The 27614-nt window shown below is 30.3% G+C and overlaps 5 protein-coding genes across 8 annotated transcripts; 1 reads left to right on the top strand and 4 right to left on the bottom strand.

Annotated features, from left to right (window-relative positions):
• Positions 1-1187: 1187 nt before the first annotated feature.
• Positions 1188-10070, top strand: LOC105251062 (G-protein coupled receptor moody). 2 transcript variants are annotated; one of them, XM_011257572.3, is made up of 9 exons: positions 1188-1545; positions 5313-5452; positions 7018-7158; positions 7445-7615; positions 7780-7907; positions 8116-8269; positions 8364-8563; positions 8703-8900; positions 9671-10070. In XM_011257572.3, exons 2-9 carry the CDS (start codon positions 5337-5339, stop codon positions 9757-9759), a joined length of 1197 nt encoding a protein of 398 aa, XP_011255874.1. In that variant the 5' UTR covers positions 1188-1545; positions 5313-5336; the 3' UTR covers positions 9760-10070. The 2 variants fall into 2 exon arrangements, with proteins under 2 accessions (XP_011255874.1, XP_011255875.1); XM_011257573.2 differs by having other exon boundaries at positions 1189-1545; positions 8703-8971.
• Positions 10071-10178: 108 nt separating this feature from the next.
• LOC105251063 (phosphotriesterase-related protein) lies at positions 10179-13614 on the bottom strand. Its single transcript, XM_011257574.3, has 7 exons — positions 13350-13614; positions 12895-13051; positions 12208-12395; positions 11436-11585; positions 10927-11091; positions 10621-10838; positions 10179-10385 (listed from the first exon to the last, which is right to left on the bottom strand). The coding sequence occupies exons 1-7, from the start codon at positions 13438-13440 to the stop codon at positions 10245-10247; spliced, it is 1110 nt and encodes a 369-aa protein (XP_011255876.1). The 5' UTR covers positions 13441-13614; the 3' UTR covers positions 10179-10244.
• Positions 13615-14101: 487 nt separating this feature from the next.
• Positions 14102-17020, bottom strand: LOC105251064 (phosphotriesterase-related protein). Its single transcript, XM_011257575.3, has 7 exons — positions 16739-17020; positions 16188-16350; positions 15533-15723; positions 15269-15436; positions 14816-14980; positions 14500-14720; positions 14102-14301 (listed from the first exon to the last, which is right to left on the bottom strand). Exons 1-7 carry the CDS (start codon positions 16770-16772, stop codon positions 14170-14172), a joined length of 1074 nt encoding a protein of 357 aa, XP_011255877.1. The 5' UTR covers positions 16773-17020; the 3' UTR covers positions 14102-14169.
• Positions 17021-17688: 668 nt separating this feature from the next.
• Positions 17689-20321, bottom strand: LOC105251066 (ras-related protein Rab-7L1). The gene is made up of 6 exons (XM_011257576.3): positions 19909-20321; positions 19369-19401; positions 18965-19061; positions 18744-18800; positions 18286-18527; positions 17689-17878 (listed from the first exon to the last, which is right to left on the bottom strand). Exons 1-6 carry the CDS (start codon positions 20042-20044, stop codon positions 17754-17756), a joined length of 690 nt encoding a protein of 229 aa, XP_011255878.1. The 5' UTR covers positions 20045-20321; the 3' UTR covers positions 17689-17753.
• Positions 20322-20937: 616 nt separating this feature from the next.
• LOC105251080 (cell division cycle protein 27 homolog) lies at positions 20938-27338 on the bottom strand. Of its 3 annotated transcripts, none has more exons than XM_025413046.1 (13): positions 27132-27338; positions 26044-26119; positions 25770-25917; positions 25253-25636; positions 24882-25188; positions 24575-24763; positions 24246-24492; positions 23972-24152; positions 23501-23726; positions 23293-23420; positions 22877-23198; positions 22643-22790; positions 20938-22445 (listed from the first exon to the last, which is right to left on the bottom strand). In XM_025413046.1, the coding sequence occupies exons 1-13, from the start codon at positions 27153-27155 to the stop codon at positions 22306-22308; spliced, it is 2520 nt and encodes an 839-aa protein (XP_025268831.1). In that variant the 5' UTR covers positions 27156-27338; the 3' UTR covers positions 20938-22305. The 3 variants fall into 3 exon arrangements, with proteins under 3 accessions (XP_025268831.1, XP_025268832.1, XP_025268833.1); XM_025413047.1 differs by having other exon boundaries at positions 20938-22436; XM_025413048.1 differs by having other exon boundaries at positions 20938-22433.
• Positions 27339-27614: the final 276 nt, after the last annotated feature.

The raw sequence follows: 27614 nt of genomic DNA, 5'->3' as shown, positions 1-27614 counted from the left end.
GAATTTGCCAAATACAAGAATTCGTCTGCATTCGTGATTTCCCTCTGTTTATTAATCGTGATAAGTTAATTTTTAACAATATATGTCAAATATAAAATACTTTGTCTTCTGTCTAATTACCTGTAATTAATAATATTTCTTTTACAAGGACGCTTTTAATTAAAATTCCAAAATAGAAGCCATTTATAGATTAAAAAGAATTATTTTATCTTGAAATATTTTGAACTATCTATTTGAAAAACAAATAAAACTAAGACCTATAATAAATTTGTTTATCTTTTAGAATTTGGATATGTTCTATATATTCGACAAATATTTTAAATACAAATGAACGATGGCGATCAAGATTGCTTGCAATATACAAATACATCGCTCTTGTCCCAATTACGCAACACGAACAAAAAGAACGTGACATATGGCAATTGCAGCACATTCCGCGCAATTGAAAAAGGTACAGTACGGTGTGTCACAGCGAAAGGGTCAACTGGGTCCCCGGATCCTGGGTACAGATGTGCTCTCGCCCGCATCTCTCTTTCTTTTTCCAGCTCTTTCACCTCCTTCTCCTGTGGCCGCCTACCCGTGGGGCCCGTATCTAGCGTGTGTACAATCTGACGGAATGCTGGGTAAGCAACAGTCTACCCACGGTGACGTTGACGCAAACGCGGTGCCCGCCACACGGTCTGCGTCAGTGGTCCCCGAGTCATATTCTCCGGTCCCCGGAGAATCGATCGCGCGCAGTCGAGATCGCGAGTCGCCGCGAAAAAATGCGAAACGATAAGTGTCATTAAATAGAAAAATTTTAATATAGAAAAAATTAAAATAAGATCCCCAAAGAAACAGTATGATTGCAAATCGAAGAAGCAAACGGTCGAAGTCGCGAACAGTTACAAGGAAATCGTAATCGTTCGGTAAATGTTACGGAATTTACAATAAAAATAAGATTTTAAAAGTTTCAAGTAATATTTAATTAAAATAAGTGAATTTTTGTGCGAATGATAACAAGTGTGAATAAATCATTTCGTGATCGGCGAAAATCGACGGCTTTTTCAAAGACGTTAAATCATCTTTTTGCAAAAGAAAGATATGATAGATGAATTCTATAGAATTCAATCATACTTGGTGAAGTTAAATTATAATAAAATTGGAATAAAATATATATAGTTAAAAAGAAGAAAGAAAATCATTTAATGACAAGAGATATTAAAGAGATATTTAATAAATGTTCTAGTCATTAGATTATCAATACACAAAATTTTATACGCAGCAAGTGAAATGCATGTTTAATAATTAGACGATCGATAAGAATTATCGAACTTTCTTCTTCCAAAGAAACACCGCTTAAATAATTGTCATACTGACACATCGTAAAGCGATTTCGATCATTTATGGTGAAGACATACGCAAGGACGGATCGAAGCAGAAGGACACATTGAGAATTCTTACATTCTTCGGTCATATTCTTTAGTGAACAAAGGTCTTTCCGCCTCTTCGTTATCTATCTTGTTGATGGACTTATGACTGGTTTAAAGTAACAATCGACGAGCGGTAAGTGACAATTATTATTCTTTTATTCTCCTTCTTTTAATATTTTTCTTCTTTAGCTCTTAATGAATTAATTTAATTTTATGAAACAAGAGCAATTTCTATAGAATTTAATTGGCTAAAGTCTTCTTTCCTTTAAAAAAGAAATAAAAGCCATGTAAGAAATAATTCAGATATTTGAAACCGTGTGAAAAAATATTTAAATATTTGAAAAATTGATTCTCTTAAAAATTGTCATTGTATCTTTCGCTCGTGTGAATTCAGTCGATGTCAAGTTAGTCTGCTAGATTGCGAGGGACCAACACCGAGAATAGAGCAAAAAACTGTAGCGAGGTCTCGAGACAATTTAGAAACATGACGTGGAGATAATTATGATGGGTGGAGTACTATTCAATTAACTGGGTTGTACCAAGAATTAAAATATATATAAAAGCAGCTCTTCAAATGCATATTTTACTTAAAAACAATCTTAAATTTTATATAAAACTTACATATGTATAATAAAAAAATATTATACATATACATATGTACATGTTTACAGATGTACACACACATATACATAAATAAAGAAACAATTATTTGAACATTTCTCAAAGTTGATTAATTTTTTCAAATGTAAATGTCTTAAAATTCCAAAATTTTTAATTATTAGTTAAGTTTTAGTTCGTGATATTTGTTTTTAAAAAAATTTTAATATCAATAATAATTTTCTGTAAATTTTTTCACATAAAAATTCATGAGGAAAACATCAAATAAGCCGATGAAACGCATGTATTAATATCAATATACAATGTTTAGTGCTAAATGCATGGTATTGAATAGCACATGTTTTGTGCCGTAAGTATAGACGTTTGACATCCACACCACGTGGTGTTCTCGTGAGTAGGATACGAAAGTAGTTGCATCGACTTTCAACGATCTTGTTTGTGTGTACTCAAATCATATATATGTATTATATTTTTGCATTCATTATTTTGTATATTGTGATGTTTACGTTGTAAAGAGAGTATGAAAAATTTTCAAGAAAACACATAACATATTTAAACAAGAGAGATTTATATTACTGTTTATATATATTATATAATATTATTATATATTATAATAATATTATATTTTATTTTATACGTTGATATTAAAATTGCGCTTTGCAACATTTAATTTTAATTCATACTTATTTAATTAAATATTTGTTCAATTTTTTAAATTTATTTAATTAAACATTCTTTTTCAATGGGGAAAAGAGATAAAGAGTAAATATTATGATACGTCGCCATTATTGATGTTAATTTATATCGAAATTAATTGTACAAAATCTAACTCGATAAATTTCTAAAAAAAATAAAATCATTCAAAGAATTAAAGAGCACTTTTGATTGAAAAGATACAGTCGATGACATATCGACGACTCGTGCCGATTCAATCTAGGTACTTTCACTGTAGTGACTCAACTTGACTCATTCATTGCCGTTCGCTGCGTGATTAACACGGAAATCATTCGATGACGTCAGTTCATCACCGAGGACTTCCACGGAATAAAAAATAATGTTCGCGGTTTCACACCGCGTTTTCTTCCGTTGACGTGTTCGATTAATTTCGCTTATCAAGCTGATATAAAAGTCAAATATATCAACTTTCCGAATCAGCCATTCATATTATTTGAAATAATCGATTACATTTGATTAAACTCGATTATATTATATTCGGAGTCAACTTTTTATATAATAATAATAAAAATAAATAATTTAAAATTCTAATAATTTTGCTAAGAAAAAAAAAATAGAAAAATACTTGAACCATACATATAAATCCTTTGCTACTCGTTATATTTTAAGGAAATAATTTTAAGTATATTTTAAATACATTTAAAATTTAATTTATTTTTAAACTTGATCGAAGCTTTTCTTTTTAATTTGTCCTCTGGTCTCTTTCTTTAATACAATCTCGTAAGAATTTACTTAATAACATAATCAATTATTTATTGTACAATAATATTAAATTATTTAATCAATATTTAGTGACAGAGAGATATGTAAAGCGAAACAACGACGCAACCGACATGACGCGTTAATGTGTTCCCATGTCTTCCGTAGCTTTCATTGCTTTTTTTTTGTCACAAGGGACGCCTAGTACCGGGTGTCCGTTAATTTCCCTTAATTAAACTCAATCGGGGTTAATGCACTGCAGTTTGACCTCAGTTTACCAAATCCAACGCACCCTTTGCAATGTGTTTACATATAGATCATGATCATTGATCAATAAATATATTTACGCAATTCTGAATCTACAGAAATTTTTTTATGAGAGAGACTTCACAGAAAAATTTAATTTCTATACGCAATTAAATAAAATTAATTTAAATATATAGAGAATTAGTTAAAAATATAATACGCGTGATAATAATATCGGTATGCAAGAATTGTCACATTACAGTAAATTGATACGCACTCCTGAGTTTGTAATACCGCATGTTACATATGTTTCGATAACGATAAGTGACTCATGTATTAATGATCTACAATCATTGTTTAGCAATAGCCAGCTTTTTGGTGTCACGTGGCTATAATTCGATCAAAGAATGAGATAGAGAGAATAAAGAGCGAAAAAAATAATTATGAAATTAAAATCTTTATAAATTATAAATTTCTAAATATTGATATATATATATATATATTCGGATATTTCTCAAAGTTAGTAAATATACATAAATCACAAATATTTCGATTTCGAAGTATCAGTTAGTTTCGAATTTATATTTTTCAAACAAAATAAACATAAAGTATTTAAATATATTCAAACAACGTTAAAGGAATGTCGCAGAATCAGAGAGATATCGGTCATCAAAAGCGTCTAGAGTATTATCTTCTATAAATCCTTCAGACGACCTGTTTCCGTCAATGGCGCCCATAAATAATAATTAATTCTCCTTTCCTTAACGTAAGTTGGTCTCCGGCTATTGTGCACGTCGGCGAATTATTTTAATGCGCCTTGCGCGTGCGATATTTGCATAACGCAAATGTCAAACGTCCCACGCGTCAACAGACAATCGACTATTGAGAATTTTAGAGTTTTTCTTTAAAATCTTCGACAACTTTAAATATATATTAATAAGATACATACACACACAAATATATATTGCAATCTAATATAATCTTCATATAAGATTTGTTTATAATTAACTTTAAATTTTTTAATAAATTATAAATTATATTTTTCTATTATTATTTGTTATTTTTTTGTTATTGGAACTATCTAACAAAATATCAAAAACAAATTATAATATAACAAATAATAGATCGATTCTGCGACGCGCGTTTCTCTGTCGTAATCCTGAAAATAATTGTAAAATAAATGTGTCATCGCATCCGTTTTACATCAGACCGACTTTACCGTGCGTACTGGAATTTTAAATCGTGCTTTCCTCTTCGGAAATTCCACATTTATCTATTTTATGTCTCGCAATAATAATTAATCCTGGACATATGTCTACTAATAATTATTGCGAAAGAAAGGGAGTGAAATGTTTATAATTCCATTCTCGCTGAACGTTGTCTTTTTAATTCCCAAAGCAAATCGCTTAAGCGAATTTAAGTAATTGTAATAATCTAAAAAATCGTTGTTTCGGTTATTTTTGTATTTATCAAAAATTATTCTTTATCAAAAATATTCCAAAATTATCTATAGTATGCGTGACTTGTTAGTCATCTGCCTTAGTCATCTATAGAGAACATAGGTTGAATATTTAATTTTTCTTTCTTCAATAAATGTCGCAGGTTTTCGAGGTAGGTCAATGCCAAATGGAATCGTTGAATCAGAATATCTTTAGTATGGCTGGTATAATGGATGGTACAGCTACGTTGCCTCATGTCATGGACAACGGCACACAAGACACTATCGACGTGGAATTGTCAAGGTACGTTGATCTTTTTAAAAGCATACTTTTGGAATGTTTAAATCGAAACATTAATAAAATTGCCGTCGTCCGATATCTTCCTTAGGCCTTTCTCTTCCTTTTCCTCTTCCTCTTCATCTTCTCAAATTGTAAGAATCGTTAAGGTAATCAAGATTCATTAACATTATTCATACATTGTATTCGCAAGAAGTTTATACAAAATTCATATAATTCACTCTCGACAAATTCATATTTTATTATGTGCAACATTTTGTACTGTACATTCCCGCATTTGAAACTGTAATATTTTGTACGACAATTTATAATTTGAATTAACGAAATAGTTTTGAGCAAGAATTAAGCCCAAAGTGAAAAAAAATGAAATCGATAGATAGAATTAATACGAATACTATTTGCTCCGACTTTTGTCTCACAACACATTCCATTTTCAAAACGACTCGTATTCATTTAGATACAATTATAATATAGTAGTTTAAGCATTATTATGATATCCTAAAAATCTGTTAATTGAGTTGTTTTAGCCAACTCGTCAAAGCTACATATCTTTTCAAAATATAAGAAGAAAGGAGGCTGTGATATTTGACTATCTATATCTATGAAAACATCATATGGCGGCATCATATGGTGCATGAGACAAGAGACGCGGCGAAAGTAAACAAAGATGATCCCATGCTGTCCTTATTGGGCACTCGATCAAATTTTCATCGATTTAAATTTAATCGCTTGTTGAAACTAAATGAAAGTACAATATCATCCGAAAATACAATCATATGATATATTGAAAAATGATTAATTCATTAATATACGCTCATTACATATGAATTTTTTGCGATTTGTGATAATATTTTTAAAGCATTATCACGAATCGTTTGGATACTTAGCTTCCCTTTCAGGATAAACCTTCTAGCCCTACTAAGCCCTTCCACCAACGTCAAGGTGTATCCATTGGAAGGGTTACATATTGCATAATTTTATAACATAATTGTTTTATATACATATACTATATATATATATATATATATAATTATTTATTAAATGAATGAAATGATTTATTGTTACATAAGTGAATAAATATACAAGTTAAAATTAGAGATAAATTCGCGGATATTCGAAAAGATAATTAGCTTTGCCGATTATTCATATAATAGATTGCAATCGAATGAATCTTGTTTCTTCTTGCATTTCAAATTAATATCGATGATTGGATATTGATAATTTCGATGATTGATCTATCAATATCATATATAAAAAGTTTAACTTTTATTTAAAAAATATTAATAATAATTTATTTTAGTTTGATTAAGAAATTACTTGTATAAATTAATTTAATATTATCATTTTATACCAAATTTTTATATTTTGAAAAAATATCTCTTCAATTTTGGAAATTTTTAATTGTAGTTTAATAAAGAATATATAGTGAAAGGAAATAAATGGCACTCGTAATATTTTAATAAATTTTAAAAAATATTGATATCTAAATCAAAATTATTCAATTTCTATCAATAAAACAAACTATAATAAATAAATAAGGATCGTTTTTATCATTAATATATCTGTTACAGATTTCCGAAACCCTTGAGAACTTTTGCGGCGGTAGTAGCAATCATTATCATGATTATTGGTCTAGCTGGTAATCTGTTAACGATCGTTGCTCTATGCAAATATCCTAAAGTTCGCAATGTTGCAGCAGCTTTTATAATAAGGTATATATATAACAATTTAAATCTCTCTTTAATTTTATTTTATTAATTTTATCAATAAAGATTTCTTTATTTAAATATGTGATATAAATAGCTATGATTTGCACACGCGTTTAAAAAACTACTATAACAGTATGAATCATAGTTGCATGTTAGTGATTACCTCACACAAACGGATCATCGTTCTTATTTAAAAAAAACTGATTTCTAAACGTACTAAGATTTCTTAATACGATTCTTTCGTTAACGTTTATATGAATTAAAAGTGATTCAACTTATGTCGATATAGCTTGTGCATCGCCGACTTTATGTTCTGTCTATTGGTGCTGCCGTTTGATTCCATCAGATTTATCAACGCTAGCTGGACGGATATACGATTTTTCTGCATCTCCGTGCCTTTCTTCAGATACGGAAATGTCGGTGTCAGCCTTTTATCCGTAGCAGCTATTACTATCAATAGGTGCGTGTCTCTATCTTCTATTCAACTCTGTTCTCTAGCTTAAGTATTTAATCTACTTGAAATGTTTACATTGATTTATTTTGAAATTTGAATTATTTTAAATTAATGTAATCAAATCAAAGCAAAATATGAAATTAAAAAAGAAATTTCTTGATTTTGCGTAGATATATTATGATAGCGCATCACGCTGTTTATACCAAAGTTTACAAAAAATATTGGATTGCCGCGATGATAATTTTCTGCTGGCTGTTTTCTTACGGGATGCAGATACCTACGCTGTTTGAAGTATGGGGTGAGTCATTTTTATTACAGACATTTTTAGTATTATATGTCATTTTGTAATTAATCAATTTTGTATCTCTCATTCAATTATTTGAGAAAAATATTATTATTCTGCGAATTTTATCATCTTTTATAAAAGAAAATGAATAAAATTCGTTTTAATATCTTTTATCATACAATATTTATCGATTATTCGCTTATAATTTTTTTTTCATCAGGTAAATTCGACTATGATCGCAATCTGGAAACTTGCTCCATCATCAAGGATCGTTACGGTCATACTTCCAAGACATTTCTCTTCATCATGGGGTTCCTAATACCCTGTGTAGTGATTGTCTGCTGCTATGCCAAGATATTCTGGGTGGTGCACAAGTAATTCATCATTTCTGAAGCTTCGCACATAAATCTTTTTTTTATTTTTATTGTTATTATATGACAGTGAACTGATCGGAATCTGACGTTGTAGATCAGAATCGAGAATGCGAAAGCACACCGCACCAACGATAAAATCGCCTCATACGCCTGGGAGAGATATAAGGGAGATCAAGCAGAAGCGTAGCGAATGGAGGATCACGAAGATGGTGCTGGTGATCTTCATCAGCTTCCTTGCGTGCTATCTGCCGATCACCATTGTTAAGGTGGCCGACGCGGAGGTCAAATGTCCCGGTGCGAATGCATTTACATATCAGTAACTATGTATTGGCGTCCAATTCTTTCTCTTTTCTTAATCTTCTTTCAATGATATGTTCCTTATAATTTGTTCTCCTACCGATTATTGTGTGCACTAAACATCGAACTATTTCAGAATGCCATGTTCTGGGATATCTGCTGCTGTACTTCGCGTCATGTGTGAATCCGATCATCTACGTCATCATGAATAAGCAATACAGACAGGCATATGCCGGTGCGATCGGTTGCTCGTGGATAAGGATGAGCTTGACGCCGTATGGCAGCAGCGCACCGGGTGGTGGTCTTCAGGCTCATCAGCAGGACTACGTCCAAGGTAACTTCGAGCAACGTCACGCGGTAACACTCACCAAGCTCTGATCGAGCGCGCGACCACTCGCTCACTTCGTAAGTCAAGGGCACCACAAGTTTGCGTCTTACTTTGTTTGATTGCCATTTTGATATTGCTGTCTGTGATCAAACTACGTATGCGTGTGCGCGCTAATCAATTCCTTAATCGCATCCTTTAACCTTTTGCATTCGGATGTCCCCTCTGAGGGAACATCGTAAGTCTAGCAGAAATGGCTCCGAATGCAAAGGGTTAATCATTAATCTCTTCTTACGCCTAGCAGCTTCTTAATTCCTTCTTGAGGCTAACGACGAGCGAGCGACGTCGAATAATTTTGCTCTCTCAATAGTAAATTAACAATGTATTAATAAGATTTTTCGCATTTTTTTACCATAAATCGCTTAATTATTGTTTACTTAGTTTGCTTAAATATTATTTTTCTTCACTTATTTTTAATTATTGGCTTAAGACATAATCAAGATTTATGTTTGAATTGTTTTTTTAATTTTAGTAAATTGTGAGTTACGAATACAATAGCTTTTTTTTAAATTATTTCATGACTATCTTTTCAAGCTTTTGTACATATTTTTCTTTTGTGTAACATTACATATCTGTCTCTGTAATATCTCACAAAGATATTTCAATAAAAATATTTTTATATTTGCTATTTTTTATCATTTGTTTTCTACTTACATTTAACGTGAAAATATGAGTTCTGTTACTATCAAGATGCATTCGTATTTTGTTTTCAACTGTAGATTATTCAAAGGACTTCAGTAAAACAATGGTATCAACGGTCTCTATCGCTATGAATCCTGTAAGAAGTTCACAATTCCAGGAGGAGTGAGACAAGATTAAAAAATTGAGGAGAGATCAAATATTCTTTCCTTGAAAGAAGAGAAAGAAGAGAGGAAACAGAATCTTTACTGTGTTATCGAACCAATTAATTTTTGTACCTCGTTCACAATATTATAGAACGTTTTATAGATTATTTTTTCGCCAAGAAGAGCGAAATAATACAAGTAGTAAATATGTCGCGCACACATATTTAATTTCCGTGGCATTTAAAATAGCCATATCGTTACCTTCAGATGGGTATTGATTCTTACCAAAGGTTGTCATACATTGTTGTATCTTGTAAATAAAATATAAATTTTATATTGCCTTATATTTAAAATACATTTACAATATGCTCATTATAGAATAGAAATAAGAAAAATAGACTGCAAATAAGAATTTTATTTAATAAAAAAACAAATACATTTAAAAAACTTTTATATTTTGTATAAAGTATATGAGATACGCCCTGCTGCAATCTATTTTGCAAATTGATTACAGATTAAGTCGGTTAAGCCATCTATAAGGATTTTCATTTCTTATTAAATAGATGTCATCCAGCGTGAAATCTCTTTTTAACATGAGTGGTGTAACATTGTGTGAAATGTGTACATATCCAAGCCCACCAAAAGTTACCTGAAAAATCAATAATAAGAATAATTTAACGCTTATATCAGTTCTGCCTCAATATCAGGATAATTCTAATATTTTAATATAAATAATTTATTATTTAATCATATAAATTAAAAATGAAATAATAAGAAGTATATTAAGTAAGATTATAAAATTCAAGATGATGCGTTGAAATGAAAATAAAATTATGTAAATGATCAAATTTATTACGCAAAATTGATTGTTGAAAAATATATACCATTCTATGCTTAGTGTGAATATCGTGACTCATGAGAACTCGATGTAGTTTTCCTTCTGCTTTCATCATTGCGATAAGTTGGATTTTCTGCGTATCTGACATTATATCAGTACGTGGATTCAATTGATAAAAAGGAGTATCGACACCAAACTGATCAAACTGGATGTAACATTGGTTCTTCTCGATGAACTCCATGATATTTTCTGTCCCTATTGAACCTGTTAATTAATTAAATTAATATACTAGCGATGTTTTCTATATAGGCAAGTAACTTGAAAATTAATTAAAAAGTTTCGTGGATCTTACGATCAATGTGGGCTATAACAAGTTCTGTGGCCCTTCCCCCTGCTTCTTGATAAATCCGCATTATTTCGGTAAGTGGAATTACGTATTTTCCGGGATGAAAACTCACGGGGCAACGAAATTGCCCTTGATATAGTGCCATTGCACGAAGAGCACGTATTTCAAAGTCTAAGTTAAATAAGTCTAAGTTAATACAAACATAATATAGTTAATATAGCTTATGAATCTTATATTTGAAATGAAATTTTATCAATTTATATTTTATTTGTAAATTCGATAAAATATATTTTTGTAAGCCACTGTATATACTAAATAAATATATATATATATGTATATATAATTTTAATTAGATTTGTTATTATTTAATTACATATATCTTATTAATGAAAGAGATTACTAGAGAGAGATATTTCGTATTACAACTTTACAATTATAATGTTATAATTGTATATTTTCTATATATATTTCTATATAATATTTTATATATATATCTTTTACATGTAAATGTGTACCTAGAATAATATCGCCGCCTTCTGCGATAAATGCTGGCTTCACACTCCGTTCCGTTTTGCAACCATTTTCCATTTCATCTTGTATATCATTGTACATTTCCTCTGTAGTCTTCGTAGACAGTAAATTTGGTGCATCAGGAATATTATAACCTGTCAAATTGCAAAAATATAAGATAACTAATGATGTAATTAATGATAATATATGAAACTGAAATTAGCCAAATATTTATTATTCATAAAGAATGAAAATATCATTTTTTGATTAATTGAGATAATTAATTTAATTTGTGAATAAGAATTTTTGATTCTGAAGATATGAAATAGATTATCATATAGAATGGTATATAATTATTGTTTTAATAACACATTTTGAAGATTAATTTTGAATTTTCGTAATGTGTTTCAAAGTTACAATTTTTTACTTATAAATTATTGATAATGCATAGAAGTTGCGCATTCAATCATTTAGCAAAATTATCGAGAATAATATTTTTTCCATCTTTACTGTAATATCTTTATATAATTATTCATTAAGTTAAAATTTTATTAAGATTTACTATACTTAAAAAAGAAACTTAAAAATACATAATTATTTATTTATATTTTATAGTTATATTATTTATGTTTTATATTTATATTATTTTTTAGTACACAAAATAACTTCTTACTCTTAATCGTCACGCAAAAAATTAACTTAACTTTTCACCGAGAAAAAAATACATCTCGAAGAATTTAAAAAGATATTATATACATAGTATCTATGCAATCATACCTGTTCCAATAATTATATTAACATCGGTTGTATCACTAAGTGATTTCAATACAGAAATATTGCGATTTAAACAACTAGATTTGTCCACGATAGTTCCACCATAAGATCGTTTAAACAAATCCACTTCTTTAAAAACAGCAGTTATTCCTTCTACATCATTAAGCCGCAGATTTTCCAAATAGCTGTATCTGATTTATAATGTTTTTCGTTAAATACATATTTATTCCTTTTAACAATATTTATTAATAGTTTATTTATTAATGTATTGATGTTTATTTATCGATTGTGTAATTATAAGAAAACATATAAAAGTAAAGATTATATGGAGCTGTTATACGACAGAGTGAAATATTTCGTGAAACATGTATTAAAACCCATTTTATTTTTTTAAATTACACATTCTAATAAATGTAAATTAGTATATAAACATATTTAAACATATATAAACATACATAAACAATTACATATATAAACATGGAATAAATTTATAAAACATTGATTTAACTGCAAAGCTACATTTAAAATGTTGTCATTGAACAATGTCATTTAACAAAACTATTTTTGTATTGAATATAAATTACTCTTATTTTGACAATCGAGATATTTTTTCATATCATCATTATTTCAATACATATACACATATACAGAAAAATTTGTCGTTTAAACAGATATTTTAATTTCACTTACGGATATTGTCTAACATATCCGAGATTCTTTAAAGAAGAAGCTGTAAAATCATATGAGTTTACGTAGAAAGGAGGTACGTAAAGATTGGAAAAATCACATATTAAGTATTCGTGCGTTAATGTTGTACCGAGTTTAGACATTCTCATGGGTCCCCGTACTAGATATATAGCATAAAATAATAAATAATAAATGCTCAGTAAGATGGATATTTGGATGATTTGTACATTTAGAAGATCGCGATAAGCAACATTATTACGCAAAAATTCGTGAAAAATTATAAAAATCTTTTTGAATCATGAAAACATAATATTTGACTGATTTATATCATTCTTGAATTCGTCAATATAAATATTATAATATAAATATTATAATATATAAATATCCGTATAAAAATGTGTAAACGCAATTTATTACATTATATAATTATTTTATAATTTTTCTTTACTCATTCTTACCAGTTTCCACGTAGTTGCCGTCGTTTCTTTTATCAGACTGCATATTACTCAGCATTATTTTATTTTTGTTATCAGATATACTCTGCTTCATTCTATTTTTGTTAAAAACAAAGAATTTATAGTTTATTTAATTTTATATTTAATGGCAGTACACTTTTTATAATTATCTAAGCGTAATGTGTCCTTATTTTATAAATAGCGCGACGATATAGATGTAATATTTGATACTTAGAACTACTGTGACATACTCAGAACTGTGTCACATTTAACTCAAATATTATAATGTTTGAATTATAACCGATAGCTATATCTTAAACTTGTTATGTATATCCAATTGACATTGCTAACACGAATACATATTTATTTTGATAATAAATATAAACACAGTGCCCCCTGATAAGGGTACAGACTCAAATAAATCTTTAAATCAAATAATATTTGTAATAGTAATAAATTCTTGTCGATTTATAGAACAATAAATCTTATATTATAATATTTTAATATTAAATTATTTGTTAACTAATGAACGAGGTTAACTAATTCATTAATTGTTAACTAATGAAACATTTCGAGGATTAAATATGTAGGCATTTATGATTTTTAAAGTTAAGGAAATGAAAAATTACTCTTCATAGATATCATTTTTTTATAACCTGTAAATATACATACACAATACAACTCATATTGTCTTGAATTAAAAATGCAGTTTCAATGCAGAATGATAATAAAAATAAATTGTTATAATTATCTACAAACATCATTAAAAAATGTTACGTTATAAAGAAAAAAATTGTAACTTTCGTTCTCCAGGTAGATTATATTATCGAGATAACCATCTTTTTGGATTTTCAACTGTTATTAGTTCGATTTCTTCCATCGTAAAGCCTTTATTTATCATATTTGGCAGAATATTATTCGCGATATGGGAATATCCATGGCCGCCGAAAGGTATCTTAAAAATTAATAAAATAATTCTAAATGTTTAATCTTCTATTTAACTCTAATCTTTTAAATCGATTTAAATAAGTTATTATTTAATTCTATGAATTAAAATTAAAATTAATTTACATAAGCAAAATGAATGAATAATCAATTATGAATAATCAAAATTATTACATAAAATTGAATAAAGATATTAAAAAATACGTACTAATCTATGCTTCGTGTGAATGTCATGACTCATGAGAACACGATGTAGTTTCCCTTCCTTCTTCAGATGTGCAATTCGTTTGATACGCTGTGCATCTGATATCATATCTACTGATGGATGTAGCTGATAAAAAGAACACTCGATACCAAATAGATCAAATTGGATGTAGCACTTGTTATCATCAGCGAATTCCATAATTTGCTCCTTTTTGACTAATGTACCTATTAAATTTATTTAATTAATGTATTTGCAGAGAAATAGTTTCGATGTACAGCCTAATTAGAAAAACTAATGAATAAAAGTCAATAAATCTCACGATCAATATGAGACATGATAGCTTTAGTAGAATCTCCACCAGCCTCTTGATAGATACGCATTATCTCCGCAGGCGCAGACGCATTTCTTCCAGGATGAAAGCTCACAGAACAGTGCAATTGCGCTTGAACTTCGCCAGTCGCACAAATGGCACGTTTCTCAAAATCTAATCACAGATATAGAATTATTTTAAGACATAATTTTATCATTAATTATTTTTATTATTAATTAAGCTTGATTATATTTATTTTATTAGTAAGCGTGGTTTACTTTCTGCTTACAAAAGTATTGTAATTTAATAAGTTACACATGAAATCTGTTCGTTTCAATTACACTTTTCGCTCTTTTCTCGTTTTTTATCTGTTCAACGTCTTTCTAAATAAACATATTTCGCTCTAATAAATAAACACAATAAACGGAAAAATATTTAGCAAGCTAATATGTAGCTATATACCCTCGATCGGCCAAGTACTGCCGACTTCTCCGATAAATCCAGCCTTTACTTTCAGTTCATTGGGAAGCCCAACACAATTTTCTTCTAATTCTTTATACATGAGATTGTACATTTCTTCTTTTGTCATGTCGAGAGTCGATGCAGTTTGCGTGTTAGCGACATAATATCCTGTCGAAATGCAAAAGTATTATATATGTAACATTAACAATTATATAACATTGGATATAATATTTAGAAGTAATAATAACATAATAAAAAACACACCAGTTCCAGCGATTACATTAATTCCCATCGACTGACTAATATTTCTCATTAAAATAATGTCGCGTTGCAAACCGTGGTTGCTATTTTCCACGATAGTTCCACCACCAGCTTCCTTGAATAATTTTACATCCATATTAACAGCTTTGTGCGCGTATTCGTCATCAAATTTCAAATTACTCAAGCTACTATATCTAAACCAATATATTTAGTGTCATTATAATTATGTATCATTTTTAACAACATTTATTCAATCGTTTCATTATTGATATATAATTATAAAACTCTATAGAAATTGCGAGGATTGTTTCACACGTCAACATCTTTATATGTCATAATTTTAGGTGAGAAATACTATCTTTGCTATATTTTAAGAAAACATTTAATTAAGAAATTCACCGAACAAATTATTAGAATAAATTATTTATACTCCAAATTTTTTCCAGAATGTTTAACGAAAACAAATTATATAATTATAAAAAGTGGCTTTATTATCTCGTTAAAAAATGTTATTAATACACAATATCATTCTTTTGTATTGATATTAATATTTAACATTGTTCATTACATGTCATTCACATCTTTTTATTTAAGATTATTTGTAATATTATAATTTCGAATGTATTGTAAAAAAGATATATTTTTTTGTTCGACTTACGGATACTGCTTGACATATCCGATATCCTCGAGATGTAAACTTTCTTTGGGAAAATGTTTATTAATATGCTTTGGTGGTGGTACGTAAAACTTACGAAAATCGAGAGCAAAATGTTCGTGCGTTAATGTTTGACCGAGTTCAGATAATCGTATACTTCCTAGAACTGCATCATAAAATATAATAATAAATATTAAACTTATAGTATTGTAGAATCTGCTTTTGCATTAAAAAAGAGATTATTAAGATTGAAAAATTTTTATTATTATTTGAATAATATTATTTTATGTATAAAGATTTTTGAGCAAAGTTTTATATTTTTATATTCCTACTATTAATTATAACAATGTTTCTCAGGATTTAAAGAATTTTATATAGTAATTACTGATGATTAAAATATACTTATAATCTAGGATTTGGAATATTTTCTTTCTATATCATGAAATTTTCAGAAATTTTTTCTGATACATAATATACGAATTTTTATACATGACAGAATTTATAAATACAATTAAATTGTTTTAGTATTTTATTAAGTTTTTCGTCGCACTTACCAGTTTCTACAGTATCTGGAAAATTACCAGCCATATTCGCTCTATTTGTTTTCAAAATACAAAGAATCTCCAAATAATATAACTTATATCCTGTATTGTACGCTAAATTATAATGATGTATATCAAATTCGTTTTAAAATGGCACATATATTAAGAAATTATTTGAATAGTAAGCAACACAGAAATGTAAACTGCATTCTACGAGCTATTATTCGCTACTGCTGTGACACACTTTATTCGCAACCTAACTCAACCCAACATTCGTCTTGTTATCATTTTGCTTGACTGGCACTACAATCTTAAATGCCACTTAAATTCTTGATAATATATGATCTGTTACATACAGTAGATAAGAAGAACTTGTATGTATGCAATTAACGTTGGTAACAAAGATATTTATAAGATGTTATGAATATATGAAATGTTTCGGAAAATTCAGAAAATTATGTTTATCAAAAGTTATCACTTCAGATACGATTAATTAGCTTAGTTAAAAGATTAATTATAAAATATATTTATAGTTTCTTTTCATATTTTTTTTCATAGTTATTTCTTATATAATTCATAACGAGACGCATAAAAATTTAAGGAAAAAAATTATTACTGATGTAGTTCACATAGTAAATGCAAAAGTGGCAAAGATTTTTGTATAAAACAAATATTGTATAATACAATATCTAAATTTTTACATACAAATTGTTTAACGAGATAATTGTAGTTTTACTTTTTTATTACATAAAACTTTTTTATAATTATATTGGAACATTACAAAACGCGCTATGTGCACACTATTTAATTCCTTCTATTATGTATTATAAAAAAATATGAGTACATTTAGTTCCTTATATTTAGATCTTATATTTAGTTTCTTCTAAAAGAAAAAAATATTTGTATATATTCATATATATATATTTTTTTAATAAAAAATATATAAATAGAATGTCAAGTAACAAAAATAAAATAATATGTAGCTATAAATGATATTAAAATAAATCTTAAAATAGTCCATCTCGCTTTATATACAGCAACCAAGATTTTGGTGTTTCAATAAGTTCCCACGCTGCAATTTAATCGAGTCGTGTACACCATTGTCGATTTTTGCGTTCAACACTTTCTCCACTAAATAGCGCATCGCTGTATCTGAAAATTTTATAATAATGCAATTATAGTCTTTGACTTATCTCGACTGTTAGTGATATATGATATAAGATTTCATTCTTAATCGTGTAGCGTGTTTTCGAATGGATTTAAATACATAGAAAGTGTTCGAAATTTAAAGCATTCTTAATATATGTAACATATCGATGATTATATAAAAAAAACTTGTGTTAACAATAAAATAATTAAAACTGCACAAAATCAATGCAACAAAATAGAAAAGTTTATTTTCAAGCTCAAGAATTCTCTTTCTTTTAAATAAATTGTAATATCAAAGTGTTAAAATATATTAAATATTAAAATATATTAAAGGAAAATTGTTTTGAAAAATATAAATTGAAACAAGAGAGATGATTTCTTTTACGAACAAAAAATTTTCAATCACCTACCGACATTGGTATTGTTCTTTGCAGAAGTCGCATACCAGGCATTTATTTTGTTCTCCTTGCAGAATTTGGAGATCTGCTCGTCGGTAACGGCGACTGATATATCGCATTTATTCGCTAAAAGAATGATCGGTATATCCGAGCCATTGGGCAACGTGATCTTTTCCCTAAGATCGCACAGCCACTTTTTCATCGATTGAAAGGTCGCCGCGCGTGAAATGTCAAATACGAGAGCTGCGGCCACTCTGTATTAATAAGTAAGTTAAATCAATGATTAAGAAAATTGATTTAAAATTTTTAATCAAGAAATGTAGCATCATAAACTTATCTCAATAAAGCATATTATTAGAGATCAAAGTACACACAAACTATTCATTTATAGTAATATTTAATATAAAGAAATACGCAAAAAAATGCCGATTAATCAAATTAAATAAAAAGTATATTAAAGTCATATTTACGCGTATTTATAATAGACCCTCGTCATGTATCCAAATCTCTCGTGACCAGCAATGTCCCTGAAATATTCGAAATTTATCATTTTTTTTTTCTTATATATAGTGATATCTTGCGAGATTAAGAAAAATTTTAAGAAATCGCAAAAAATAAAAAAGATAATAAAATAGTAACATAGATAAATATAAATAATATTAGTAAATTATACGTCGACAGATTACCATACCATAGTTGCAAGTTTATTTTAGTGTGCGGATCCCAATCGAGCGTTTTTATCGCAAAATCGGCGCCTATGGTAATCTTGTAATTCGAGGAAAATTTTCCTGGAAAAGACAGTTTCGACACTCTGTGCAATGACACCGATGACATACAGGTTTTAATAATGATCGTAGTATCGTAAGTCGCACTGCACGTTGACAATTTGACGCACGTGTCTTTAAAGATAAACCGGCTTGCGCACATTTCTCATTTCTTTCTCTTTCTCTCTCTTTCCGATCTGCTCTCTCGCGATCTTCTTATTTGCGGATCCCAATCATACGCTTACATTTAATGCTTCAATAGCAAGTACTTTTTGCGCGCGTGAATTTTGATCGATAAGAAAACGGAAAATAAACAATTGCAAATTTTTACCTTCCGTGTATCTTCTGACTAGCGCAGTTTTGCCTGAAATAAAAAGTCTTTGTACAAATTCAAACAAAATTATAAATTTTGCGAAAGTCTATAATGCATTTGCATATATAAAAGCGATCTTACAAAATTCTGTGAACATTTTTAAAGTATTGTACACTTTTAGAATATGTACGAAAAATTGTGTATAAAGATTTTTGTAAAGTTTTACACATAAAAATTTTCGAGATTTAAAAAATTACAATTTTCAAAATCTTAAAAATTAAAAAAATTATACGCGCTTTCCAGATTAATAAAGAAATAGCTTAAAGTTTGCAAATTACTAAATAAATGCACTTAAAAATCAATTTTTGATAATAATCGATAAAATCAATGAGATAATAGAGAGATCATCGAATATATTCTTGTATATAATACTTATTTTCTCTTTCTTATTACTAGGAAGAAAAATTTTTTCCACACTTCATACGTGCCAATGATATATAAATGTAAATCGCGAATTTGAATGCGAGCAATCGTTTATTGATTATTGCGACAACTCACCGACACCATAATCGCCAATGACGAGAAACTTGAAAAGGTGTTCCTTGAGGTGACCGAAATGCGACAGCACGAGGTCCGAGTCTCTCCTGGACTTTTGTTGGCTCATGCTCACCGTTCGATCCGTTCGTCGCATCATATACCACACGACAAAGTTGAAACTATTCTGACTCTTGACTTAAGTAAGCAACGATAAACCAAAGACGAAATAAACAACCGATCTCGTGGGTCGGCCATCATCTTGCTCCCCAACGACTCGATTTTCGTATCACTGATTACTTTTCAGTGTTATCTCACATCGTTGTAAACATGTTATCGCTTTTCACATAGAGAATGTGTATATTTTTTTTAATATAAATCCTTATGATTAAATTTTGAATTTTAAATCATTTCACTCTGTGTAAGAAAGCACTGTAGTTGGTTGAAAATTATCGATGTGACCCATCATTAGGTCGATTAATCTGGGAAACAAACAGAACTCTGTTAGATAGATTTCTTTCGACATGTATATTATTATTGTCGACATAGGACACAGGTGTAATGTGTTCGCCAAAACAGCAAATAGCGTTTCATAAAAAGTGCAGGCCTTTATTTCGCACATACACCTCTTTTTTTTGTAAACGAGTAACGCGGCAGCGATTGTTGAATTCGATCGAAATCCATCGCGGTTTCGATATCGCGGAAGCTGGATAAAGACGAACAGACATCGCACACATATGTGTAGTTGTTTCCTAAACCTCTTTGGAAGATAAACTCGACTTCACTTTCCGTTCAGTAAGAAAAATAAACATGTATAAAGATAAAATAATAAATAACTCGATTCTCGCCGCTTTGCTATGTACGCGTTAGACTTTAAATGCAAAAAGGACTTTATACTTTTATATTTTTCTTTGTTCTCTCCCAAAGATACGAGATGCATGCGGAAGAACGTGCGAGAAGAGAGGAGAATGCAAAGTAAATAAATAAATTAAAAAAAAAAAGAAACAAAAAAAGGAGAGCGGGAGAGAAAAATAAGAGGAAGATACGCGCGTCTTGTATCACACAGACGTATTTCTCAGTCAGTACAATTAGCTTTTCTCTGTTCCTTCTTTTTTCGTGACGAGTTTTTCGTTTAATTACGTGTACAATATAAAGCGTTACAGTTACGCGTGATAACATGCGTTACGATCGTAACTCAATCCGCTTGAAATTAGAGAGACGAACGTACTTATATACGCTATGTTCTTCCAGGAATAACACGTAACGATCTTTATTCCGGGAAATTCGGAATTGACAGTTTGCATTGTACACCTAATATCGATAACGAAGAACGATGCCAATAAACGTCATAAATTCTGTCCAGCACTATTAAGAATATAATTCGACGAGCGTTTCTCTATATATATATAGACATTTGCGCGGGTTATGCTAATTTCGGCATCGAAGTCGAAATCGAATAATTTAATCGCACGATTATCGATTCGCCGAAATTGCAGTCGCGAATTCATGTTCGATCGATTAATGGATCTTATTTCACGATGAGAATTGCACGATCGTCCAGTGGCCGCTCCGACGCCGAGCAACCGACGATATATCTCCACAATCACTATATAAATCAACAATGATAATCATACGAATAATAATAGTAATAATAGCACTAATTGTAGTAGTAATAATAGCGGTAAATACACAGTAATAATAATTTACATTTACACAAGACTCTCTTCCCTCTCTTACTCGAAAACGATTAATTAATTACATCACCTAACTACGTACAAGACATGCTTACGGTTACATTCGTTCATTTCTTTTTACGACGTGATAGTTTCTACTCAACCGTGAATCTCTAATACCTCGTCTCCGTAAGATGAAAAAAAATCTGGATATTATGTGTATACTTAGCTCTTATTTCGATCCAATCTTGTTCAAATCAAAATTTCGTGGACTTTCGTCATCAGACTTAAAATGAATTGAATTTGATGCGCAACGAAACGAGGCACAAGAGGGAACAACGATTGAAGTAAGAAGAAATATAAAAGGCGATCGAGCAACCGTAAAAAAAATATACAGAGGCAAACGCGTAATGTACAAGTTGATGAAGGATACGATACACAAGTTTTCTATTGTCGCAAGAGCCGCATTCATATACATATATATAAGAACTTACACGAATTTCGTGCAAGATACCAAAAAGAAATTTGATGACGCAAGGAGGATAATATAATTTCTTTTAACCTAATCACATCGCGCACAGACAATTTGCAGCTTTCGAAAAAAATCGAAAACTACTCGATTTAAACCAATGATAGCGCATCAATAATTTTATCGATTTTGCAAGCAAAGGCCGATGAACAAGTAATTCGACCCATAACGAAGATAATAATGCTTCGTTTTTTTTCACGGAAGTCTCATATATTGTTTTCATAAACTATCGTCGCTGTCATCACCGTGAGGCTCGACGGAGACATTTCCAGCAAGAGGCGCAGTGCTTCCTTCCCTATTCGTTTCGATGTCCTGTTCCATTGAATTATTTTGTGCTTGCTGCTCATCTGCTATAATAACTTTGAATAAGTATTAATTTAAATTTTTGTTGTACAATTCCTTGTAACAAAATATAATTAAAAAATTGTATATATTTCTCAGTTATATAAATTTAAAATATCCATATTTTTGGCGTGAATTATCTTAAAGTTTTGAAAGACTAAAGTTCTAGTTTATATAGTATTATATAGTATTATATATATCTGATAATATATACTTGATTGTGTTGGTGGAGAATCGTCATCTCCTTGACCGGGACTTAGTATAGCCTCCTTAATTTGACTATTAACACCTTTTGGATCTAAATCTGTCGCCCAACTAAAGTACATTAACGCGAGATGGGTATTGCCTAATTTTTTATGTACCTGTTTAAGAAAAAGAACATCTTAATATGTTTAAGAAAAAGAACATCTTAATATGCCTTAAAAATTATCGTTTGAGAATCTCTTACCTTTCCTATCGAATAATAGACTAGAGATTCTTTGGGTATAATATTCTTTAGTTCTTCAAACTCTCTAAGAGCTTCCATGTGCCGACCAATAGAAAAATTGATGCTCGCGCGATGAAATTTGCACAAAGTATTATCTGGATCGTTAATTAGCGCGGTATTCAAAGTCTTTAATGCCTGGTCGGTTTTCTTTAGAGCATGTTGCACAACACCTATGTGGCACATTAGTGCAGAATTCTGCGGATTTATTTGTAAGGCCCGTTTAAAGTGTAACTCTGCTAAACTGTATTGTTCCTGTTTTGAAAATATCGTTCCTAATCCGAACCTTCAATGTGAGAGAAGAGAATAATTTAAACTCGGAAACTAATTAAGTAGTAGACAATTAATAAAATTGTAACATCTTTTTAATAGAAACTTACCACGCATTGTAATGTCTGGGATCAAGTCTGATGGCGTTACGGAAAGCAGTAATTGCCTTATCTAGTTCCTCAGTCAAAACATATTCATGTCCTAATAATGTATAGGCATATGGAAAATTAGGATCCACCTAAAAAAATGTTACAAAGAATTGCAAATTATTTTTATACAAATGAAATAGCCATACATTGAAATTAAGCCTGTAAATACCTGAATGGCTCTTTGAAAAAATTTGATCGCCGTTTCATGTTCTGTTTGTGCTGAGAAGAGATTACCCGTGGCGCACCATGCTGCTGCCGAATTACGATCCTGAGAAACTAGATCTTGAGCAAGTGTAGATAATTGCACTTCCGCATGCAGATGCCAAAGGACAGTACTATAAATCTCCATCAATTCTGTCCTCTGTGGTTCTAACTGTCGCACTTCCGCAAAATAACTGCACAAAAAAAAAAATAAAAACAAATTGAATGAATAAAAAATAAAAATTAATAAAAAACGAAATGTTAATGTATTAGAGACAAAGGTCGTTTTTAGATACGTTACACCTTCTACCATGTATTTTTTATCTCTTTTTCATTCAAATAAATGTATACTATTATTAATGTATACTTTTATTATGAATGCAAAAAAATGTTGAAATAGATCCAACGTTTAAGAAATGTCTAATTATTAAGACATTACCTAGCAGCCTTTTTATAATTCATCATTTCAAAATGTGCACGAGCCAACATAGAAAGTACCCAACCAGTATTATAATGCTGTGTCGGCAGTATACTTAAAATCTCAATAGCTTGCATACATTTAAACTGACTCAAGTGCTGATATGCTGTCCCTAATTCTCGTAACAGAGACATCAATCCTTCTAAAAAGTTATAGATATAAAATAATTCAAACTTTTTTAATAATAATAAAATATTGAAGAAATTAATTAATATTAATTCAATAATTAACATACCCGCTGATTGCTTTTGTAATGTTATTCCAGAATGAATATTATTACTTTGGGCGTTAAGCGCGTTTGCATTAGCCACTGCTTTTTCCGACGTGATCGTTTCGTTTTTCTCTTTTTCGTTCCTATTTCTTTCGTTTAACTCATTGAAGTTGGTCTTGTTCAAATTCGTTTTAGCAAGTCTCGCTTTCGTCTTCCGAGATGGAGATTTTGGAGTTGCAAATTTATTCCTATTAGGTGACTTATTGTTCTCCTGAAATATATACAAATCATATCAAAATTACAAGTAAACGAAAATAACTAGAAGAATCAAAGTGAAGTGAAAGAAGTCATACTTTTACTGAATTATGACTGAAGAGTCGCGACGAACGTCTAACATTGGTACTCTGAAACGTTGGTGACGGAGGTGAAGTCGGATTAGCGGCTGTCACTGTCACAATATTGGCAGTATTGCTTGCATTACCCGATTGGGAAAATACTGACTTGCCTTGTTGTAGTGGTGTCTCTTTCCTCGACATTAATTGCTAAAAAAAATAATGCGAAAATACATATCAAGTTACCATGACTCAGATTATATGAAAGCAAAAATGCTATTATAAATATAAACAATGATTTATTATAAAACTAAAAAATGATACTCACTCCCACATGAGCTCTCAGACTACTGACGCGTTTTGCCAGACTCTTTTGATCGTTAGCCTCCATGAGCGTCGTGTGTGATGGTGGAACAGTCGGCTCAGGTGTATTACTTTCCAGTGGCAAAATACCAAAACTAGGCGTGAGGGGACTCATAGAATTGCTGAACATGCTTCGATAACGCGATAGTTTGATTCTCGGCGATATCGAAGTACAATTATAATGAACTGGTCCATTTTGCGGAGTGTCCTCTGCAGAGGAACACAAGCGTACCTGACCGCCATTTATCAGCGTCGGTGCCATTACTGGTGTCCTGTAATGTGCGAATAAAATATTAATACTGTTATTTTATAATATATTTTATAATATATACATACAAGTTAGTGCCATTTGATATAGGTGTACTGTTGCCATTATTTCCAGGTACAATAAGATCCGGTTCAGTGACATAGCTGAGCGTAGATGCAGTACCATGGCACATGGCAAAGGAATCTAGTTTGTCTACTTGAAAAATCTTGGCAGGGTCCACCTTCTCACCGACATTACAGAGTTCTTCGAACGAATGCCAGAGGAAAGGATTCATCTTTAAAGCTAACTTATGCGCTTCGTTGCCTCTCGCAGTACGCATCATCTTGTAATAAATCTTTGCTATTATCTGTAGAGAAAAACATGCCTGTTCCCCAAATTGACTTATTATCTCTTCCAAACTCTTCAACTGCTTGTAATATCCGCCGATTATCGCAGCTTCTGCTTCGGCATATCTAAAAGTTTTTAATAAAATTTTTACATATTTGCATATACATATATACACATACATGTAATATATATATATATATATATATATATATATATATATATATGTTACATGCAGAGCAATGTATAAATTGTACTTACTTTTCCAGATCGTAACAACATTTTGCTAGTAAAAACCTACATTGTGCCGAACTAGGTGCTTTCTGAGATAATAAGGCGTAAGCTTGTCTAATCCGACCAGAACGATAGTAACATGTTGCCAAAAGAAATAAACTTTCCTCCGTGTCCACTATAACAATATGTAATATGTATTAATATATATATATATATATAGTTATAAATTTTGTCTTATTTTAAAAGTTAATAAGAAAATATAAGAATAATATTATAAATTAAACAAAGTAAAATATCCTACCTTCTGCACACAGCCTTTCTGCCAAGAATATAGCATCTGGATAGGCATAATGATTCAAACAATGCCATATGGCCGCCTAAAATTAAAAATTTCAATATTTATCTTGATAATTAATCATGCAATAGCAATATGTGAGCGATTAAATTAACAAGAAAAGAGTATATGACGTAAGGGAACTCGGCTGCAGAAAAATATTTATTGTCAGTAATATGTGCAAAATATTCATTAATATCTAATATTAAATTGCAGTGCAATATCTGAGAAAAATATACTTTTTAATAATACATTATTATATATTACACAAATGATTCATTTTAATAAATTACAATATTGTTTATTTTAGTCTTTCTTAAAATATGCTTGAAAAAAAAAAAAGAGTTGTTTCAATGTCACAGTGTTATATAAATGCTATATAAAGTTTAATAGTATATAATTTATGCCTTGCATTTTCAATTGATAAGACGTAATCAATATGCACATTTTATTACATATAATTAAGAATAACGATCTGGATATCTCATTGTCTAACTTATACATTCATAAATCTCTTGTTTACTAACAATAATTACAAATATGTATAAATAAATAATAGTATATATGAATATGTATAAATATGTATATAAAACGACATATTAATTTTTTATTATTTAGCAGCTAGACACCAAGCAATCTCTGAAAACAACATCTCTCACCTCTATGCATCTCAATTGACTATAAAAATACGCGTTATTCATTATTCGAAATCCGCAGATACGATCAAGTTTCGCGCTTATTTATAGATGGAATCCTTGCTCGTCCTGCTCTTTTCTTCTCGCAGCGGAGCAAGGGATCCGCGTATACTTGGATAAAAACAAGAAGGGAAAATATCGAATCGTCGTTCCAAGAAACGATTTCTAAAGGACGATCCCGAGGACGAAATCGCCGAAATCATCGTACGACGTAACCGAAGCCACGCAGGAGATGCGTGCGCGTGTGCTCTCGATATCAGCGGGACGTCAATAGTGGCAAACGTGGATGCGCCCCAATATACAAATTCGCAATGTTACAGCAACGTGATAAAGGAGCCTGGAACGAGCTCAGCTTCTTACCTGCACTGGTTCCTGCACGATCATCGTTCACACCGGGAGCGTGGTCATAAAAGAACGTCGGCCCCCCCGGGCGTCCACCGGATAGAGATTTAACGACCGAGTACAGCGTAGTATTCCAAAGTCGAACGAGGACTGCTGTATATAAAAATTTCTCAGGAGTCCATCTTTGCTTCGATTCTTTTGAAGCGAGCGACTGCTTTCAGGTCGCAGGATCGCCAATCTTGGCCACGAACGTCAGGACTGTGCGTACGAATGATTACTAGACTTTACGACGCTTGCGCGGAGAAAGTGGCCAATGGTATCCTCCGAATTATTTCGAAGAGGCGAAAGATCGATCTGTCATCGCGCGTCTCCGACTTCGAATTTTCGGTTTTGTCGCAAAAATTCATCATTAAATCCGATAGTTGTATAATTATAAAATCCAGTAAGGATTCAAATTCATTATTTTTATGTTTTTAGAGAAAGAAGAAGGAGCTAGTGTGT

Source organism: Camponotus floridanus, unplaced genomic scaffold (genome assembly GCF_003227725.1).
Source record: "Camponotus floridanus strain SB8 unplaced genomic scaffold, Cflo_v7.5 scaffold6, whole genome shotgun sequence".
Lineage (NCBI taxonomy): Eukaryota > Metazoa > Arthropoda > Insecta > Hymenoptera > Formicidae > Camponotus > Camponotus floridanus.
Note: the sequence above shows the minus strand (reverse complement) of the source record. Positions and strands in the feature narration are given on the sequence as shown.